Below are 21,877 nucleotides of genomic sequence, written 5' to 3'. Positions count from 1 at the left end.
AGGCTCAACGTGTGTGTGTGTGTGTGTGTGTGTGTGTGTGTGTGTGTGTGTGTGTGTGTGTGTGTGTGTGAGTGTGTGTGAGGATGATGCAGAGCTGTGCTGGCATGTGCCCCAGACCAGACCCAAACAAAGTAAGGACCAGGGAGAGAAAGACACTTACAGGACACATCCAAATGTGCTTTCTTCCGCTTTCTCCATGTCTTCCTTCCCTACCATTAGGCTACACATCACCATTACAGAAAAACAACACCGTGAACCACATGCTGCACACAGACACTAAAGCCACTGTCAGTGTTTAGTGAATTCAAATTAGTCACACGTATTATAACACTATGTCCTTTCCACAGGATTGACCGGTGGCATTGACTGCGACATTACCCTCAGTGGCCTGCTATATTCACCCATCAGGCAGAGTGGAATATGAATTTATTGAAGATCAGTATGTGTGCGTGTGCTTAACTGATTGCAACAATCTTTTTTCATGTTGAGTTCAGGGTTACCATCCTGTCAACATTACCCATTGAGACTGTCCCATAGATCTCAGGTCACAGAATTCAACTGCTCCATTCTATCCTTATCTTTTAGCGCTCAATAGGAGATTCACCTTCGACTCTGGCAACAATATGCTAATTGTATGGTAATGACCTTTCAAGCTTCACTCTACTTTTTTCCGTGAACAATTAAAATAAAATAAAATGTGTTCGTTAGATATATTTGTTCTTCTCTTTGCACAGGCTTACTGTCAGATAACAAAACATAATGTCATACAGGTGAGAGTGGTTATGAACGAAAGAGTCTATTGAGAGCAGAAGACACCTCGGGATCCTATCACGCATCTCCAAGCCCCGCCTTTCCCTCTCTGTGCGCGTGGACACTGTAGGCAGGCAGGGGAGGCTGTAGCGACGTCCTCCTCGCTGTGTGCGTCTGTGTCGCTCTCTTGCTGCCTGTCAGCTCAGCAGACCACGTAGCAGCTCCACAGTACCGCTAGTTACAGTTTCCAGATACGCACACAATATCTATGTAGACCGACGCATAGCCTTCGCTTAGCAGGCACCGGTTCCTTTACCGGATCAGACAACGGACCGGGACCGACAATGGACCTATTCGAGTTTGACTTCTTTCGGGACTGGGAGCTGGAGCAACAGTGGTATGTACAGATGAATCTTTTATATTACCAGTGTCTTTGTCAGAAACTGGTTTCCTCTAGTCCGCGGACTGCCACATCGATGCGCTCCCGGCTTTTACTGTCCGTGCGTTACTCAGAAAATGCTTTTAGGCTCGAGACGCTTTTTGACTGAGCAGTAATGTGTACAAATAATATAGCCTAATCCTTTAGTATATTTGGCTCTGTTTACGTATTGTCATGTCGTATATGGGGCTACTTTACGGCTAGAAAGTCTTGTGCACTCAGATAAACATTGCCACCTCATGAATGGAGGAAGTTCGGAATTGCGGGGTTTTGCTCTCACCAGTCAGCATGGAATTAGAACCAGGTAATTTTATTGATCGTGTGGTTGGTGGATTCATGTCCAGACCTTTAGTTGACATAGTACATGTGGTAAGAAGGAGCCAGCGTGTCATTGAATGGTGACAATAGAATTGGAACAGCCCTTTTCTAAAAACGATAGCAGTTAGGAATTATTTCAGTTATTTGCCACATAGCCTACTAGTATTTCCCAAAAGGGATAATTAACCTAATGGATGCTTTTTAGACTGCTGACATGGACAATGGTGTATTTTCTGATCAAGAGACAAATAAAAGTATGACATATCTAATGCTTGGAAAAGACCAACCATTCCTGTGACAAAATGATAGTTATATAGGATTCAGGACAGGTTAATTTCCCCATTGTCTTATTAAATTTACAGTAGGTCTATTCACTTTTTAGCATCTGGTTGTATTGATGATTGAGGATATGATTGAGCCGACTTCCCAAGTGTATTCCATGCAGTTATGACCCTGGTATATCTATTCAAGTAGAGCTATTCTATAAAACTTCTTTAAATTCCCTGTCAAATTATCCTATAGCCAAATAATGGACCAGGCCTTTAAAAACATTTCCACTGAGATGGATTCACTCATCACATACATTTACAAATTATTGTTTTTACTAGATCTTATCTGATTCGGAATTTGGATTGTGGAATTAAGAGGTATATTCTCAAATGTGTGGCACAGCTGTGCGATGTTTGATGATCAGTACTTAATTGATCAGTCAACGACAACTCTGTTGTAGTCCGGTGCTTTTGAGTAGACTGGCCCTTTGCCATTGTTGTAATAACCTCTGTTGTTTGATCATTGAGTTGTCTGTTCACTTAATTTACTGTGTATGTGACAGCCCTCTGTCATGATAGCCATTCTCTTGGCCCCTGGGGGTGGCCATGATATCTCAATATGGATATCGATTTCACTGTGATTGCTCTCATTCTGTTTGGGGTACAGTGAAGCGAGGGAGGCTGGATTGGGTTCAATCTAGTCCAACGCGGTCCTACTGTGTGTGGAGTCAGCGAGGTGCCAAATGAGGTGCAGAGTGTGTAAGTGTGTGTGTGTGTGTGTGTGAGTGTGTGTGTGTGTACTTCTGTGTGGATGCTGTGTACGCACGTGTACTTGAGACGGTGTCTGCGGAATGTGCTGGAGTGAGTGTGTGCGTGTGCGGGTGCACACGCGCGTGACCCATCCCTCCACTCTGTCACCACTAAGAGGAGCCGATGAGAGTGGAAGGTTAGTGGAGCAGCTGTAGAACACCGGGTCTTCCATATCAGCCAATCACAGACCGTATACGGTCTCTCACCACCAATCAGAACAGTGAAACCTGCCCCAGTGACTGTCCCAGCTTCTCCCTATGTACCAGCCTTTCCTTTATCACAACTGAAGAAGAATCCCCCCCCCCCCCCCCCGCCCCTCCAAATGTCACTTTGAATAATCGCGTCTGCTAAATGAACACATTTTAAAAATATATATTTTACTTTTGAAGGAGGAGATTGTATTATGCACCCTAATGTCTCTTTTAGTATCGCTAAGAAGAAAAAACTCTAAAAGCTTACAGTGCACTGTCATGTCTAATAACGCCATTACACACATACACCTTTGTAGTGGGTTTAATGCAGGTCTCTTAATTAGCTTCAGTTATTTATTGTTAGCTTCTTAATTCCTCACTTCATGTTGACCCAGCATGTCCTGAGGAGCCTCTCTCCTCTATGACTCCTCAGTGTCGGGTGAAATACCCCACCTCTCATTCCCCTCTCCCACAGGGAACGCTGTCCAAATAACCGTTTTATCATTACATAGGAAATGTGTTGCCTCATCGCATTTCCAAATGGTGATTACAGTTGTCGAGATGGAGGGATAGGGAAGGGAGAAAGGTTGAAAGAGAGAAGTGTGTGTAGGCCTATTTGCCTATGTGTTTGTTTAAATGTGCATCAGAGAGAGTAAGAGAACAAGAAAGAGAGAGGATAAGTGGTGTTGCCTTGTGTATCTATTGACTGATATGACAATGGTAGCAGGGTCTGACCAGTGAAGCAGGAAAGGAGGAAAAACAGCATTCTGCCTCTCCATGGTCTCCCTACCAAATACCTACAGGCTGTGTTCCTCCAAACAGAATGTCACAGATAATAAACCCTATGTTAAAGCAGTATGTAATCCAATGTTTTCTAGAGGATGGATAAAAACCTGGGAAGTCAACAATTAAGACCATACCAAGTATTGCAATCCTTCAATCAATACAAACTGCACTTATCAGGTTATAATCATTTCAGAACGTTAACATTTTGGAACAGTATATAGATTTTACGGTAGACGTCTTGATTGAAATGGGTTTTGAACAAAAATGTTCACATCTCAGTAATATCACATAGCATTCACAGAACAGCAGTTAGTTGCAGGAAAACAGAGTTATCCTTGTGGACACTTTGAGACGAGTGGGAATTATAGAACAGACCTTCAGTTCTGTATTTATAACGCTTTTTTTAGCCGGTCCAATCTGTTTGCAGCTCGTTTTTTTCCCCTTTTTTTTGGTAGGCTGGTGCCTCCATAGTCCCGCTCTGCGCCTTTTAGTCACAGAGATTCTGTTTTCCCAGGGTCCTCTGCTGCTGACAGACCCTCCACGGTCCGTCCCGCTGCGCCCGCACACACACACAAGCACACACATACACACATTTACACACACACACACACTCTCACACACACACACACACACACACACAGAGACACACATTAACACACGCGCACAAACGGACACACACGGACACACACCTACATTCGCACATACATGCATATAAATGAACGCAAACGAATCAACAACATGTCCACACACAATCACACGCACGTCCCCACGCCACAGCTGGGGGGCCAGCGTATTAGAAAAGTGCTGCCCGAGGAGGCTCCTCGCTGCCAATCTCATTTGTGCCTGGCGCGGATCCTCGGACATGCCAGTCGGCCCTGCTGGCACCGCTCTCTCTCTCTCTCTTTCTCTCTCTCTCTTTTCTTTTTTCTCTCCCGTGTCACCTCCACAGCCACAACACTTTCTACCTCTCTCTCCGTCGCTCCCTCTCTCCCTCCTGTACATTACAGACGCACAAACACGCTCTGACGCTGGCGTCGGCTGGCACGTCCCTCTGCCCCGTCCACCTCGGCCGCCGTGACACAGGCCCTGGCATCACAGCAGCGGTTGGCATCTCACGGGGCTCCAGGAGCCGTGGCTCTCGCCTGCCAAGTTTTCTGCGTGGCCCCGAGGGCAGCCGGCGCCATCTGCCAGCGCGGCCCAGGCACGGTGCAGCGGAATGATAAAGCAGCAGCACTGAGTCGGGTAGCAACCAGAGCACTGCTGAGTCCTGGCAGGGTTATGACACACACACACACACAAACACACACACACGTACACATCAGTATAGGCTCCTTTGCCCCATCCCGACCCCGCAATTAACCAGTTCATCTGGAGGATATTGGCTCTGTCAGACCTGGCAACCCAGGCACCCCCGGTGCCCACTCGCCCAGGCAGGGGACGGTCGGCCACAAGCTGGCACAGGGGCAGAGGGCAGGAGAGGGGGCAGATAGAGGGCAGCGTAGGGAAGCTATTACTGCATGTGAAGCCAAGTCTCGAAACAAGGTATCTCTTTTGTCCTTGGCAAGGTGCGAGTCCGCCCGTGGTGTTGTGTAAAGACAGACAGAGGGAGTGCGATTGCGTGGGTTAGTGCGATAAAAGATTGAAGATCAGATGAGTTTTCTGTAAAAGATTCACTCCAGCGTCTCTTAGTAGTAGTCAACAATGTTAGCTCAGTGGCATTGGCTTCCTGCACTGCCAACCTAGGGAAGCAGGAGAAATATACATACAGCACACACACAAGCTCTCTCCACACGCACACATGCGCTTCGGCATCAACCAATCTAAAAGCAGGGACCCACCTTCACCTCTCCTTGGCCTGGGAGGAGAGCGTTCTCTTCATCACCCTGTCTGTCACAGTCCATCAGCCGGGGGTCTCTCAGCACCCTGACTCTCTCAGCACCCTGACTCTCTCAGCACCCTGACTCTCTCGGCACCCTGACTCTGACTCTCTCGGCACCCTGACTCTCTCGGCACCCTGACTCTCTCGGCACCCTGACTCTCTCGGCACCCTGACTCTCTCAGCACCCTGACTCTCTCAATAAGACCAGTGGGGATGCTGTCTTTAGAGTTTGGCTTCAGACTCTAAGCTACCATGCGTATTTATCTTCTCCAATCCTTCTGTACTATAACATCTTATTGATATGAATCTCTTAAAGTGACTTGATTGTTTATTCAAGCAATTCATGAATGGACTTACAGTTCACGCTTCAGTGCCTGAAATCAAGTCTGAGCCAGCAAAGCTGAGACAGTCCTCAAAATGAAAGAAGATCTTAACAAAATTATCGCATTTTTATTCACTCAGGCTGACTGGTTACGTAGGAGCGCGTACAACTTAAGGCCTTTCCTGTGGCTGCTGATTCCTTACTACAGGGACCCGGGTTCGATTCCAGCCCGGGCCATTCCCTGCATGTCCTTCCCTATATTCCTGTCACTACGCTGTCTCTATACCAATAAAGCAGAAATTCCCTCAAAATATCTTGAAAAAGATATTTAACTTCACCTCCTGCAAAAATACAAAATAAATACTTACTCCGTGATGTAGTAATTGAAATCTCCTAGCAATTAACCGGTGCGAGGTTCTCTGATAGGCTGTCGTCGCAGAGTTCTACTCTGCCTACAATTGGCCGGGTCTGTGTTGAAGCGTGTGAGAGTTAATAGTCTAGCCTTTCGCCAGTGAGCAATTTACTCCCTAGCTTCAAAGGTCAGCGGCTGTATTGAAAGCAGTGTATGACAAATAAGATGATTCAGCGGAGCCCAGCTAAAAAAGAAAAGTCCATGGTAGGGAGAGAGAGAGGTTTTCCTCAGTTTTTCATGGTAAATCAGTTTGTTTTAGAGTGACCTTTAATGATTGGCTGGGTGTAAGCTGGCGGAGATTGCACATTCTTTCATGAGAGCCTAACAACCATGGAAATGGAGGGGTAAGCTTGTAGTTTGTCCTTTGCGCAAAAGAGCAAACCTAGTTGTGATATTCTTCACTGCTTGTTTGAAGTGAAAAGCTACTAGCCTCACATCAGATAGAGTCGAAACTCACATCAGATATTCTGTACAGGATGACCCAACCTTTTCACAAATCATACTGTATATGCAACATGGGGTTTAATGAACAATCCAAAGGTAACTAGAGAGGGTACAATTTCTGGGGAAATTGTAGGGTGTGCTTGCTTGCGTCAGTTGCACAGGGGTCCGTTTTTGAATGACATTTTTACAACTGATATTTCTGTATATTTTATATAAAAATGCATACTTATTATTTATAAAGATTACATAGATTTAAAAGCATTTTTTTTTTGCTGCTCGTTTACAACTGAAAATACGAGTGAAGTGTAGAATGAAATAGATGTCTTCTCATTTCCCCTGCAAGAGGCAGCCTCATCGTTGAATCAAAACGAATAAATTTGGCAGACCGGTGTAAAAATTGACCTAAGCTCTATGACTTAAACGTCATTTTAAGTTTTTCCATTCTCATGATATTTTCAGGCATTTAGCCTACTCATTGCATTCATTCATTAATAAAGAACCCCCTTTGAAGATTATTCTACGACGTTACCCGGCAGTAGAAGATGGAATCGCGATTCAAACAGTACCATCTGCTAACTGAATATATGCCCCCCAAAACGTAAATAAGCTTGACATTTATTTAGTGGAAAATCGCTCATTGATAAAAAGCTCACTGGTAACGATCATTGTCAGTAACAACGCAAAATGCGATATAGCCCTGTGTGGAGAAGCTGCCCCGGTAAATTGTACTACTACGGTACAGTACTAGACTACTGCTGTGTTCGTCTTGGTAGCGATTGCGTTGGTTAAATTGGATTTAACGTTCCGTTGTACGGTTTAGGCTGAAATTAATTATTTTCACGAACAGATTGACAACGTTTAGGCTGTGGCAATGAAGTTCAGGTTAGTAGTTAGATAGACTTTTGATTTAAGTAAGGGGAGTGCCGAACATTTTCTGTCGCCGTTTGACTTCCTAAACAGCTGTGTACTGTAGATGTTTTTGTAGTGTGTCTCGCGTAAGCTACAGCGTTGCAGTGAGCTACACTGGTTTGAAACCACAGGTAATGGTAATTTCACCAACAAATCGTTTACTAATGTCAGAATAAATCCTACAACGAAAATGTATATGTGAGGAATGTTTATTTTAACGATTGAAAACAGATACATCATAGACCACTGTAGTATGTGTTGCCCGGGCAACACAGGCTAATGTCATGATGCTAATATTTCAGTGAAATAGTAGACTACTGTTTCCGAAAGTAGATGTACTTCCTTAATAATATCAGCTTATATTGTACATTACACATCACAATTGTGTGTCATATCACAAAGTAAAATGAGTAAATAGTTATCACCCTGGCCTCTTTGCTTGTGGCGTTTCTGCAGCTGCCTTGCAGTAAAGCTATAGTTAGCCTAGCTATCCCCCAAGTTAACAGATGCGAAACAAATGTTCTGCCAAAGGTAGTCACGCGTGTTTTCGTGACGTTAGTGACGTAGTGACGTTAGTAACGTCAGTGACTGTGACTAGCAAATTAGCCACCGTTAGCTTCACTTTTCGTCACAAAAACTTAACTTAAGCCCAAACCATGCAACGGAACGTAAATTCCAATAGAAGCAACTCAATCGCTACCAAGACGAAACTTTTGACACCTACGTTGTCTATGTAGGCCAAATATTGACTGAGTTTTAGGGGGGCAAAAAGAATAATAATAATAATAATAATATATATGTGAGAGAACAAAGGTTGTGCCCTTGCCGAAGGCAAAGCACACCCAATAATGTATATGTGAGATAACAAAGGTTGTGCCCTTGCCGAAGGCAAAGCACACCCAATAATGAATTGCCAAGTTAATCCAAGACCGGAATTGTCTGGTAAAGTTACAGGCTACTTAAGGGAAGCTCGGTGTAGGTGGATTTATGCTCTATCCAAGGTACCTTACCAACTGTTTCGGCTTTGAGTAATGTCACAATCACAGCATTACCGTCTCTGGAAAAAAAGTCATGTTGTGGTGCTTCTTGCCCAGCTCACCATGAATGAGCTGGAGGATAATGATGGAACCATCTTCTTGTGGGCTGAATGCGTGCAGCTCAAGATACTCCTCCTCGTCGAACACGTATTCTCACACACACTAATACGGTCAAACACACAAAGACGTACACAATTTCCTGCAGAGAAGGGAGAGGTAGTGGAATATATTAGCAGCAGTCAGTCCCCATGCTACACCACACAAAGAAAGCCTGGTGTCTGTCTAGCTAACTGGCTTGCTGCTGGCGGACAGTGAATGAATCACACCATGTTTGTTTGTACAGAAATAGGTGAGGGAAGGGGGGGACTGAGTGCATGCGTGAGCTAGAGCATGTGCAACACAGAGTAGGATAAAAAGAGTTAGCTATTCTTAATGAATATCCATTGCTAATACGCTTGTCTTTTATTTATTTTTTTACCTGAGTAAGACATTCTGAATGTCAGAGTAAGGTAGATCTAGACGTTATCTTTCGGTATCGCTTATTGACGTAAATCGTAACCCGTGATTAAACTTTCTTGAGGTACTGTAGGTTATGTGGACAAAAGTATTTGCATGTCTGTATGAAAGTATTTCCAATAACCAGCCAATTTGTGCCAATTTTACCTGCCTATCACTTGTCAGTCGTAGAAAACCTTTAGTCTCAGCCCAGTGGAGATCATTCAGCCAGCCTCTTTCTCAAGTGTATCTAACTGTTTTTTGGGCCGCCATTGTTAGCACACCCGGTTTGCACAAGGGTTACGGACATGTCACCGTCTGGCGTCCCGGTGTCATACATATTTCTGTGTACATAAACAGCTGTGAATCTGGGCCTCTTCGTGTCCGAGCGAGAGAATGTTGGTGACACGGCCTTAGTCGCCGCAAAGTGAAGTCCGGATTTAGGAGGGAGAAAAGTGTGGGAGACAGATTGGCATGCTGCTCATCTTTCACCCGTTCAAAGCAAGTAATGATGCGTCCTGTTACACGTCAATCTTCGTCATTTTTTAAAATCTCTATCTTTTTGGTATTACCGTAATACATGTAATGATACATGTATCATATATGAGAGACAAGTCTTTGAAGTACATGTAGTGTGTGTGTGTGTGTGTGTGTGTGTGTGTGTGTGTGTGTGTGTGTGTGTGAATAAGACCGCTATCCTGTCCACTGACACAACCTCATTCTTATTCTCCTTCATATTTCTATACAAAGCATCTTGGCTTTAAACTTCATTTGGAAACCTTTTATGGAAAACAACATAGCAAGCAGGGTTTGAGATAATACTGCACTGTAGTCGGTACTAGTGACAAACACTGTGTGTGTGGGCAGGCAGCTACTGTATGCCTTGGCTGGGTACTGTGTCCCAACCCAAAAATTGCGTCAATGTTGACAAATTATCACCTCACATTAAAACACACTCACTACCATATTTCCAACTCCTAGCCTGCTTTACATCTTCGTCCCTGGCTAACTGGGCTTGTTTTCTTAGTAAAGAGTCTACCATTAGCAACACATTAGTACTTCTTTGTTATGGTGTGTTTTTACTTGAAGCAATAGCTTGTAGAATTCCCCAAAGCTCAGGACAGTCTCATCCTACTGGTGGTACTCTCTCTCTCTCTCTCTCTCTCTCTCTCTCTCTCTCTCTCTCTCTTTCTCTCTCTCACTCTCTTTCTGTCTCTCCCTCTCTCTCTATGTCTCTCAGAGAAAGAAGGGCCACTGGGATGTGTTCCTTGCAGAGCCTCCTGAGTATGGTGGGGAAAAGGAAAGCAAAGACATAGCAGAGGTTTCTGATTTCTGTACAACAGCAGGGGACAATGTTATAAGTTAGAAGATGAATCTGTGTCAATTAAGCAAATAAGAATTTTCCATTTAAAATATTTTACATATCTGAAATTATGGATTATTTATTTATGTATTCATTATAAATATGTAATATATACATATATAAATGACATAATACTAGGTTAATTCAAGGTGAGACTGTGATATGTGGATACGTAACGTAGCATGTTTAGGACTGGTCACAGAGAAGGGCTTAGTGTGTGTGTGTGTGTGTGTGTGTGTGTAAAAGGGATCTGGCTGGAGGTGATTTATGGCATGTTGCTGCTTTTCAGGTCTGATGGCATTGAGTTATTACCCGTAACTGTGAACAACACACCTGTTAAACATTGATCGAACACCTCTTTTTGGTGGCGGACTTGTGTGTGTGTGTATGTTTGTGAGACTATGGCCTCACCCTTATTGATATTTATCTATCGATCTGTGCTCTAATTCTTGGCTTCCTTCTCTTGAGCTGCTCTGTCAGCAGTGGTGTGTGTATGTGTGTGTGTGTGTGTGACCATCCAAGTTTATTGCGATCAAGATGGATGTGACTGTGTCTTCAGTGCCCGCCACAGTGTGTGTGTGTTAATGAACCCATTAGCTGACTCCCAAGCCAGGGCAGGGAATAGGGAAATTACCATTATTCCAGAAGTCATTAAGCCATAATATACCACCCTCTCTCTGGTATACCATCCTCCCTCTCTCTGGTATACCATCCTCCCTCTCTCTGGTATACCATCCTCCTTCTCTCTGGTATACCATCCTCTCTCTCTCTGGTATACCATCCTCTCTCTCTGGTATACCATCCTCTCTCTCTCTGGTATACCATCCTCCCTCTCTCTGGTATACCATCCTCTCTCTCTCTGGTATACCAACCTCCCTCTCTCTGGTATACCATCCTCCTTCTCTCTGGTATACCATCCTCTCTCTCTCTGGTATACCATCCTCTCTCTCTTTGGTATACCATCCTCTCTCTCTCTGGTATACCATCCTCCTTCTCTCTGGTATACCATCCTCTCTCTCTCTGGTATACCATCCTCTCTCTCTCTGGTATACCATCCTCCTTCTCTCTGGTATACCATCCTCTCTCTCTCTCTGGTATACCATCCTCTCTTTCTCTGGTATACCATCCTCCCTCTCTCTGGTATACCATCCTCCTTCTCTCTGGTATACCATCCTCTCTCTCTCTGGTATACCATCCTCTCTCTCTCTGGTATACCATCCTCTCTCTCTCTGGTATACCATCCTCCCTCTCTCTGGTATACCGTCCTCCTTTTCTCTGGTATACCATCCTCTCTCTCTCTGGTATACCATCCTCCTTCTCTCTGGTATACCATCCTCCTTCTCTCTGGTATACCATCCTCTCTCTCTCTGGTATACCATCCTCTCTCTCTCTGGTATACCATCCTCTCTCTCTCTGGTATACCATCCTCTCTCTGGTATACCATCCTCCCTCTCTCTGGTATACCATCCTCTCTCTCTCTGGTATACCATCCTCCTTCTCTCTGGTATACCATCCTCTTTCTCTCTGGTATACCATCCTCTCTCTCTCTGGTATACCATCCTCTCTCTCTCTGGTATACCATCCTCTCTCTCTCTGGTATACCATCCTTTCTCTCTCTGGTATACCATCCTCTCTCTCTCTGGTATACCATCCTCTCTCTCTCTTTTTCCCGGTTCCTCTCTTTCACCCATGCACACACACGTACGCGTAACACATTTCGTATAAACACACACTCTCTTTTCGCCCCACACTCTTCTCCCTATCTCTCACCATCTATTGTTCCATCCGTCTCTTTCTCCCTCGTCTTTCTCCGTCTGTCCTTCCAGTCCCTTCCTGCTGTCCTTTAAAGCTTCATTCATTAATTTGTCATCGAAATCAGTTTAAGCTCAGAAAGACTGGAGGTGTTTTCTTATGAGTGTCTGATAATGAACATGTTCACTGGCCTCATAATGCTCTCTCTCTATCTCTCTCTCTCTCTCTCTCTCTCTCTCTCTCTCTCTCTCTCTCTCTCTCTCTCTCTCTCTCTCTCTCTCTCTCTCTCTCTCTCTCTCTCTCTCTCTCTCTCTGTCTCTCTCACTGTGTCTCTCTCTGTGTGTCTCTGTGTCTCTCTGGGTAGGGGTTTAGTGATGTGTCTTGGCTTGTGTCTTGAGCACAGGCTCTCCAGATCATAGCCACCCTGTCGAAGCCCACAGTCGTCCTTGCTGCTCTTGTTTGCTGACGGACTGTGACTAATTTCAAACAATTTTAATTAAAGAGGAAAGGCTCCTCTCCAGCGGGCATCTGCAGCTGACAGAGGAGAGGTCTCACTGTGTGTGTGTGTGTGAGTGTGTGTTTTCTGTCCATCTGTTTTTCTTTGTGAATTCTCCCCACAACCCCGGTCCAGCTTTATTCCAGGGGATTTCACAAGTCCAACTTCAACAATTTACATGTTCATTATTGTCATTTTTTTTTTTTACATCCAGTCTGGCCACAGCCAGTATTAAACACATATAAATGACCAAACAGAAGAGGGGAGAAACAGAGAAAAAACTGAACAAATGTATCGACATGTCCGGCCTATGAAACAGCTGAGTTCTGAAGAACGCCTGGAGAAGGGGGGAGAAATCATTAGAGGAAGTGTTTGCTCCCCCGCAGGAAGGAAGTGGCTAGTGTGTCTATAGCCCCTTCTTCACACACACATGCACACACACACACACACACACCACATCCAAGCCACTTCTCTCATTGCATATTCATCAGGGAAGATCAGGTTGGTGCCTTCAATTAGTCCTTTTTTAATCCACTAAGGTCCTATAGGCAGACCGGGTCTAATGACTCACACCAGCCACTGCTTAAAGCCCACCAAGAAAATCTGTTTTCTTAATAACCTTAAGATACCAGGATAAATATCCAAACAAATGCACAAAGTGGTTAAAGCCCCAGTCTGTAGACTGTTGAGAGACCTAGTGAAACCATTGTTTCAGCAACAGTGCATGCAATGCTGGTCTTGGCTTCAAATGGGAACTTTATGATATTAAGGGTGTGGAGCTTGTTCCTGTAATTCAAGTTTGCTGATATTTACTTATATATTTACTATACTAATATATATAGTTACTAATATACTTGTTTCTGTGCTTCAGGGTGTGAGTTTGTGTATGCAGATATGTGTGTTTGTGCATGTGTGTGTGTGTGTGTGTGTGTGTGTGTGTGTGTGTGTGTGTGTGTGTGCAGGCCTGCGTGTCTGTGTCTTGTCTGTGGAGGCTGTGATTGGGAGCTTATAGCGGGCTAATGTGTGAGGCTTGGCTCAGTGTTGTTTGGGACGCTGGTGGCACAGCTCTGCGCTCGCTCATCCAGGTTTTCCACTGCGAGAGCTTCCAGCTTCCTAGGCCTTCCCGTGGCTGGGCTCCAGGTTAGCTGCTCAATGCTATCTGCAAGCTGCAGGAATGCCTGGTCTGGAAGAGGGGGTCTGGACCTGGAGGGTTGGGGCTGGAGGGTTGAGGCTGTAGGGTTAGGTTTGGGACCGGAGGCTGGGGCTGGAGGGTTGTGACTGGAGGATTGATGCAGATGAGACTGGGGTCTCCAAAACCATGAGACCAAGGTGGTAGATAGGACATGGATATCCCACCCCGTTAGACCAAGGTGGTTCCAAACCACTCTACCACGCAGGGTCTCAGACTGAGGCCTGGGCCGGGGGCTGGGGGCCGGGGGCTGAGTTTGGAGACGGCAGTGTGTCAGAAGGTTGAAGGATAGATAGTGGTGCCTCTGTCTGCAGCCACAGATAAGGCAGGATGGGGGGGTGCCTGGGTGTACGTGGGGTGAGAGGTGGGTGGGCAACGTTTGCTGTCTCACACTGCTGCAGCTTCTCCGCTGCTCGGGGCTGACACACACACACACACGCCACACACATATGTAAAATACAACATTATTTTCCGAATTAATTTGGATTTCCTCTGAAATATACTGAGCCAAACACTACAAGAATAAAATGCTTTTCAGAGTGAGTTCTATAGTCTTTATTTAAACGCTCTAATAGCCTCCTATTCACAGGCCCATGCCAGGGTAGAATCTCTTAGCACCCACCTTTATTCCCAGTCCCCAGACCCTGCCCCCTGCCTCCAGCCTTCATCCCCCAGACCCTGCCCCCTGCCTCCAGCCTTCAGTCCCCAGACCCTGCCCCCTGCCTCCAGCCTTCAGTCCCCAGACCCTGCCCCCTGCCTCCAGCCTTCAGTCCCCAGACCCTGCCCCCTGCCTCCAGCCTTCAGTCCCCAGACCCTGCCCCCTGCCTCTAGCCTTCAGCCCCCAGACCCTGCCCCCTGCCTCCAGCCTTCAGTCCCCAGACCCTGCCCCCTGCCTCCAGCCTTCAGTCCCTGCCCCTGCCTCCAGCCTTCAGTCCCCAGACCCTGCCCCCTGCCTCCAGCCTTCAGTCCCCAGACCCTGCCCCCAGCCTTCAGCCCCCAGTCCCCAGACCCTGCCCCCTGGCTCCAGCCTTCAGTCCCCAGACCCTGCCCCCTGCCTCCAGCCTTCAGTCCCCAGACCCTGCCTCCAGCCTTCAGCCCCCAGTCCCCAGACCCTGCCACCAGCCTTCAGCCCTCAGCCCCTAACCTGTAGCCTCAGCCCCAACCTCAGTGCTCAACTTCAGACATTTCCATACCTTCTCTACAGAAGAGTTCCATCCTTCTGTTGAAGACCTGCATATTGAGACAACCTCCTTTTTAGCATCTGTGTTACCTCACAAGCGACAGAGAGAGAAATAGAGACTGCAGACAGAGAGAGAGAGACAGAGAGAGAGCCTGTAACACAAAAGAGACGCACCAGCGCCTCTTCACTGAATCACTCCAGTCCCCAACCTCTGTGCAGTGGGCTCTGGGCGTCGCTAAGCCAGCTCGAACACAGAGGAATAGGAGAGGCTTGGAGAAGGCCATTTTGTTATTTTGATAATGTTGATGTTATTGGAAAATCAATGGGGCTCCAGCTAAGCTAGCGTACGGTGGGGTATTAGTAAGGAGAGTGAGGGAGACGTTTGCAGTGTGTAGGAATGTGATTAGTATTGAACTGAGGGGAGGAGGTAGATGGGTGGAGGTCTCTCTTTGACAGACAGCTCACATAAAGGGAAGGTCACCTGTTGTCTTGGAGACACTGGTTCAGAAAGGGGCTCCACGTTTTTTCTTAATGATTTTAGTGTGTGATTTTAGGGTGTGTAAGTGTGTGTGTGTGTGTGTGTGTGTGTGTGTGTGTGTGAGAAAGCACTCTCTCTGCTCTGGGAGGAGACAGGATTTAGGCGTGACACCAATTTTCTTTGTACGGCGAAACACATAGGGCCCGATCTTGCACCCAGCGCAATTGACTTTGTCAACGACCCAAGTATCATTCCTAGTTTGCACTCGACTCAAAGCTGACTTTTCCCTCCACAGACGCACGTCGAAATGACCTTGCGCTCCCGTGGGCGGTTCAGCGAAAAAGGAGGCGTGTTCCGGCGCAAACGTTCCCTGGTGCTATTTTGCAGTTTCCGAAAAACAATTCCGCCACTGACCAGGAAAAACGTGGTCTAAAGTCAATGGCGCATTATTCAGATGCTATTTTAAGGGCGCAAGCTTGGTCCGTGCACACTGCTGGCGAGGCCAGGGTCTTCTTTCTACGAAGCTACGTTACATTGTTTTGATTTATGGCGTGTTACATTTCTTCAAAAGATTTTCATGAGAAATCTCTATGTATGTGAACATGATTTGTAACAATTGTGCCAATTTTCTCCCACGCCTGTTTAACCGTAGCTAATTTGGGTGGGTTTCTTCTCCCATCTCCATCAGAATCAGAATTCGGTTTATTCGCCATGTAGCCTATGTTACACAAACACAGAATTTACTGTGGCAGGAAGGTGCAAACAATAAACATATACGGGTCTTAAATTAAGTTAAAAAGTACAATAGTTAAACTAATTCCTAGAACCAAACAATTAAAAAAATAAAATATAAGGTAGGCTATATAAAAATAAGAATAAGAATTTGAATGAGCAGCATGAGCGGGCAATTTAGTGCAATGAGAAAACTGCTCTGCCTTTCCCATACAATGTCACTTGTCTATCTGTTACGGCCCTGACTAGAACGTCGGTCTCCTTGGCTGTGAACCGCTCCTGGCGTGCGCCTGGCAAATCTGCCGTTATAATAGCAATCCGCCATGGAACAAGCGCTGCTCTTAAAGGGAATGTGAGATGACGCTCTGATTGGTTTATTGCACGTTACGCCCAAACCACACCCATTAGTAATGTAGCTACTTCGGACCTACCCATTTTAGATTTGCGCCAGGCGCAAAGTCATTTATCCCGCCGGCAAAATAGCAACCGAGCCGGAGTCCCGCCCACAAAGTTACTTGCGCTTTGCGGTTTGGTACTTGCGTTTCAGATCGTCAAAATAGGGGGGTTAGTGTGTATGTGTGTGGCCTCCCCATGTGGCATGTGACTGTTAGTAGACACATCACACACTGTGCGTTTTAGCGTGGAAGAGGAGGATGTGAGGAGGGAAGGAAGAGGATGGTCTTGATGTCTCTTCTGTCAACTAATCAGCATGTCTGGGATACCAAGGGAGCCTCCTCACACCGACACTACACAGGAATGGGTCTTTTTTCTTCATTTATCAGTCGATCTTGTAAAATAACCCACAATGAAAGAAAATTAAGTGTTTGTAAAAAAGATGTTTGTGTGTGCGATTGAATCCCAGGCTATCCGAGGCACGGCCTACAATTTTATTCTTTAACAGCTGGAGCATCTCTGATCTTCTCATCTGTGTGCGTGCGTGCTTGTGTGTGTGTGTGTGTGTGAATGAGAGAGATAGAGGGGAGCCCGAGAGCGCTCCTAAACCTGATTATCACCCCAGCAATTCACTGGAGTCGGATTGAGTTGGGCAAAGGCTGTCCACTCCCCATATAATACAACATACACACACACATAAAGACTCTCGTGCACACACACACACACCCACAACAAAGTGCTTAAACCACTGTCTCTGGAGACATAACCCCCTGCTGTGTTGCAAGGTTTCATTTTAATGTTCTCATCCTTGACTCTGAGGGCAGTATTCCTTTGTCTTTGTTTCTCCCCAGCGATTGTGAACAAGAGTGAAAGAGAGACACAACGGGTGGAAACAAGAAATGTAAGCCGTTTATCAGTGTTTATCGTCAGCTTATGGCCAACCACGCCCTAACACATCATCAGATTATTTGGACCCAAACACAAAACACAGTTTAGGGCCAGATTACGTCCATCTCGGATCGTTTCCGTCTGGGACCTCTCGGCTCTGTGCCAGCGTGGAGTCTGTCCACACACAGTCTCCCCACGCTTTTTGAAGACTGTCAACAACAAAGGTCTCACAAGTCCAAACTGTCTGCAATTTTTTGTGATTATTAATATTTCTTGGCAGCAACATCAACGTCCTCAGCAATTGAACAAACAGCAGAAGTAGTCATTTTATGCTGGTTCTGAGAGTACTGTTCCTACTGCGGGAGTCAGGTGGCTGAGCGGTTAGGGAATCGGGCTTGTAATCTGAAGGTTGCCAGTTCGATTCCCGGACATGCCAATTGACGATGTGTCCTTGGGCAAGGCACTTCACCCTACTTGCCTCGGGGGAATGTCCCTGTACTTACTGTAAGTCGCTCTGGATAAGTGACTAAATGTAAATGTAAATGTACTGCATCGTATGGACTTATGAAAGACGTATGAAACCACGCGCTTTGTCGTCAAAGTGGCGCAGTTTGAAACTTAAAACCCCCAAAGTCATACTTGGGACTGACAACTGGTCCTCTTTCTGTAGAAATCCTTTATCCTGGTTCACAAGTAAACAGGGTTCGATACTCTTCCGGATCCTACAGACACGAAATCAAGCCTTCAGACAGTCCTCCTTGACGTGGCTCAGGGTTTAAGCAGAAGCCCACACCTGCCCACTCAGCGTGACTTAAAGGTGGGTAGGTTCATTAGATACAGCTAACCAATGTTAGCTTAATCAGCCTCATTACTGTTTATCTGAGCTTTGATGGTATTTTTCAATTGAGCTTTAACGGTGGTATATATCCCACTGTAGCCAGAGGGGGAGTAATTAGGGCTGTCTGTTTTTAGCTTAGCTGCTATCACAAAGAGATCAGCATAGAGATGTGGCTACGCTCATTAGCTAATATCCTAGAAGCTCTTTGTTGCTGTCAGTTGGCTGTCTAGGCAATCCATCAGTCTGTACATGGACACACACACACACACACACACACACACACACAACAAGCAACACATAACCATGTACCCACACATTCTCAGACAAACACACAAACATTGAACTGTATGACCTGGGCATATGCCACCTCCATCCAGGTGGTCGGACAGCTGTGGCACTGGGCTGTGTGTGTGTGCACCTTTGTGTGTTTGTGCGTGTGTGTGTGTGTGATCTTTCCCCCTGGTTGATCTTATTGAGCTCCAGGTAAACTTACAGCTGTTTAGCATTCAGTCTGTTGGCTTGCCAGTTATAAATAGTGTAACGGTACATCACATCAACAAGCATGTCACAGATGTCCTGACTGACAGGATGAACAGAACCTAACTCCAGGCTGAGACTGTGTATCTGTGTGACTGTTTGTCTGTGTGACTGTGTGACTGTGTATCTGTGTGACTGTGTATCTGTGTGACTGTGTGTCTGTGTGACTGTGTGTCTGTGTGACTGTGTGTCTGTGTGTGTCAGCATGTGTGTTCATGCGATAGATGTGTGCATAGTTTTACGTTAAAATTGGGAACGAGTAGCGATTATATTTGTGCTTGTGAGTGCACTGTGTGTGTGTGTTTGTGTGTGTGTGTGTCTGCTTTACCACTAGCTTATGCAGGCTCCAGGGTGCTCGCCTTGTGCTGTTGTCTGGTTCCTGTCCAAGTTCTTAACAGACTGGGAGAGTCACCTTGATGACTCAGCTTGATGACTTCAGCTTGATGACTGCGTGCAGGATTTTTGTCGTGCATGGAGACTGCAATCAGCTGGAGGGTGTTCTCTGCGCCTGTCAGAGAACACACACACACAGGAGGGCTGTGTGTGTTCTCTGCGCCTGTCAGAGAACACACACACACACAGGAGGGCTGTGCGTCAGAGAGCAAGAGCTTGGTGACGTCACAGGAGAGACTGGTTCTCGGAACCATCCTGATAGTGTGGAGAGCTGTGTTGAGATTAGGTTTCCGAGTCGGGATCTGCATTATGAACTTAGATTCGTGTGTGTGCGCTTGTGCTTCTGTGTTGCTGTTTGCATGTGCTTGTTCTCATGTGCTTGTGTGTTGGTGTGTGCGCCTATGTGTGGAAATGTTAGTGTTTATGGGTGTGTGTCTGTTTTGGTACTTGTGTGCGTGTTGCCTGTATTGGTGTGTGTGTGTGTGTGCATGTGTGTGTGTGCAGCTTCTCATCCCTTCAGATGAAATCTCCATTTTTTTCCCTTTCGTTTTTTCTTTGATGTAACACAGTCTCTGGACACATCTGGAGGAAAAGCAGGTCACTCTACTTCGCCAGCGTAAATAATAGCTCTCTCTTTGATTCTATAGCCTTTATTTGTGTCTTTAATTAACATGAGATCAGAGGGAAGCATTTTGTCTCCTGTGTTGTTTGGGTAGTCTCGTGGTTTGGTTGTAAGTGATCAGTAGGCATTTCCGTATCGTGTTATTTTTGTTTGAAAGCTTGCTCAATCGCTTTCTTTCTCTGATCAAATGAGTAAGAACAAGAGATTTCAGTGGAGAGACTTTCTCCTGTTCTCAGAGGGCTTTGTCTTTAAGTAGGATTTCCTCATTGGAAACCGTCGGGGTCTTCCTCCCCTCAAAGCCAGTGGGGATTTGGGAGTCTGTAATAACGAAAAAAAAAAGAAAAGAAAAAAGAGTGAATTTGCCTGCTTGCTTTTACCATTCATTCCTCGATTAAAAGGCTTTGACTGGAGTCAACATTCCAAAGCACGTTTCCTTTTCATCTCCCATGCTTAACACTTTTCCAAAAGAAACACACATCATTTTTCCAAGGCCTTGTTTGAATTGTCTTGCTCTTGCTCATTCTGGGGCGTTGCGAACAACTAGATATTTCCTCGATGCCGACAGCCTGGTTGGTCTGTGTGGGGAAACCTTGTTAACAGAGAACAGTATGTGAGTACAGGGTGAACAGAGAGGGGATAGAGGGAACGGCCAGTGCTTGGACTGCCAATCTGTCCTGTCTTCAAGACTGTTTCACCCACACGATAACCTTTTTTTCCAGGCAGGGCGTAAAAAGGTCTGGCTAAAGCAATACACTGAACTTACTTCGCAATCTGACACGCGCACACACACCCTCGATGCCGCAAGCCGCGGATGGAGCTTATGGGATCACCCTGGGCTTATAATGAATGCTGGGTCTTTCCTGAGCACTCAGAGTGTCACAGGACGCCATCGCTCAGATTGTCTTTTCGAATTTATGATGTAAACACAGTTGTCTCATCCACACACACGCTTCCTAAATGAGGCCGGGGGATTTGGTCCTGGAAGTGTGTGTCCTCCTTCTCTTTGTGGTCTGTGACTCATCAGCATTTTGGTCCAGCCCTGACATGGTTAACCCTCTGTGTGCTGGGGCTGCGGTAATTGGACCTAGCTTTTTGTGTTCTCCACAGAGAAGGAGAGTGTGTGAGGGGACGTGTTTATGGCGAGCGTGTGAGATAAAGGGAGAGCGAATGAGAGGGAGAGTGTGTGTGTGTGTAAAGTATGTTGTGTTCACACACGTGTGTGTTTTCCGTGTACGTGTGTGTGCGTACATGTGTGTGTGCCTGTGTGTGTGTGCGTACATGTGTGTGTGTGTGCCCGTGTGTGCCTGTGTGTGTGTGCCTGTGTGTGTGTGTGCCTGTGTGTGTGTGCGTACATGTGTGTGTGTGTGCCTGTGTGTGCGTGCACATGTGTGTGTGTGTTCCCGTGTGTGCCTGTGTGTGTGTGCGTACATGTGTGTGTGTGTGCGCTCGTGTGTCCTTGGGGGCCCTCTCCTTCCCTCTCACATCGTGCTGTCTGGAAGTGGGAGCTGTTACCATGGTTACGCAGGGAGCAAGTTAATGCCGACAGACCCCCCCCCCCCACACACACACACACACTCCCTCCCAAACACACATACAAAAAATAAATGTGTATTATCTTTTGTGAAAATTCTGCTTCAAAATGCTAACTGAAATCATCAACTCCAAAATGGCCGAAACTGGTTTCCAGTGTGCGCTGAGAAGAGAGAAGAGGGGGAGAGAAGCAGAACCCCAGAACATGACTAGCACTGCTTTCACAGGAATGGAGAGATATTGTTTCTTCATTTCTCTTCTCCCTTGTGGAGAAGAGGCGGTTTGGTCTTTTGCTGACCCCAGGGCTGGAAGATTGTTGTCATGTGCCTAGTTTTTAGAGGCAGAAGAAGCAGTGAATTAGAAAGAGTTGGTCCATTTGACAAGAATCCTTTTGTGTAGTTGCAAAAATGTGGAAAGAACAGATC

At 46.0% G+C, this 21,877-nt stretch overlaps 1 protein-coding gene across 1 annotated transcript in view; it reads left to right on the top strand.

Annotated features, from left to right (window-relative positions):
* Positions 1-1,000: 1,000 nt before the first annotated feature.
* The window catches only part of aff2 (AF4/FMR2 family, member 2), a 93,245-nt gene continuing 72,368 nt past the window's right edge, over positions 1,001-21,877 (top strand). The window contains 1 exon segment of the mRNA XM_062476929.1: positions 1,001-1,147. Coding sequence (XP_062332913.1) covers positions 1,095-1,147 — 53 coding nt within the window. The 5' untranslated portion in view covers positions 1,001-1,094.

The sequence above is a fragment of the Osmerus eperlanus genome, chromosome 13 (assembly GCF_963692335.1).
Source record: "Osmerus eperlanus chromosome 13, fOsmEpe2.1, whole genome shotgun sequence".
Lineage (NCBI taxonomy): Eukaryota > Metazoa > Chordata > Actinopteri > Osmeriformes > Osmeridae > Osmerus > Osmerus eperlanus.
The sequence above is the reverse complement of the archived record's forward strand: the minus strand, read 5'-3'. Positions and strand labels throughout refer to the sequence as shown.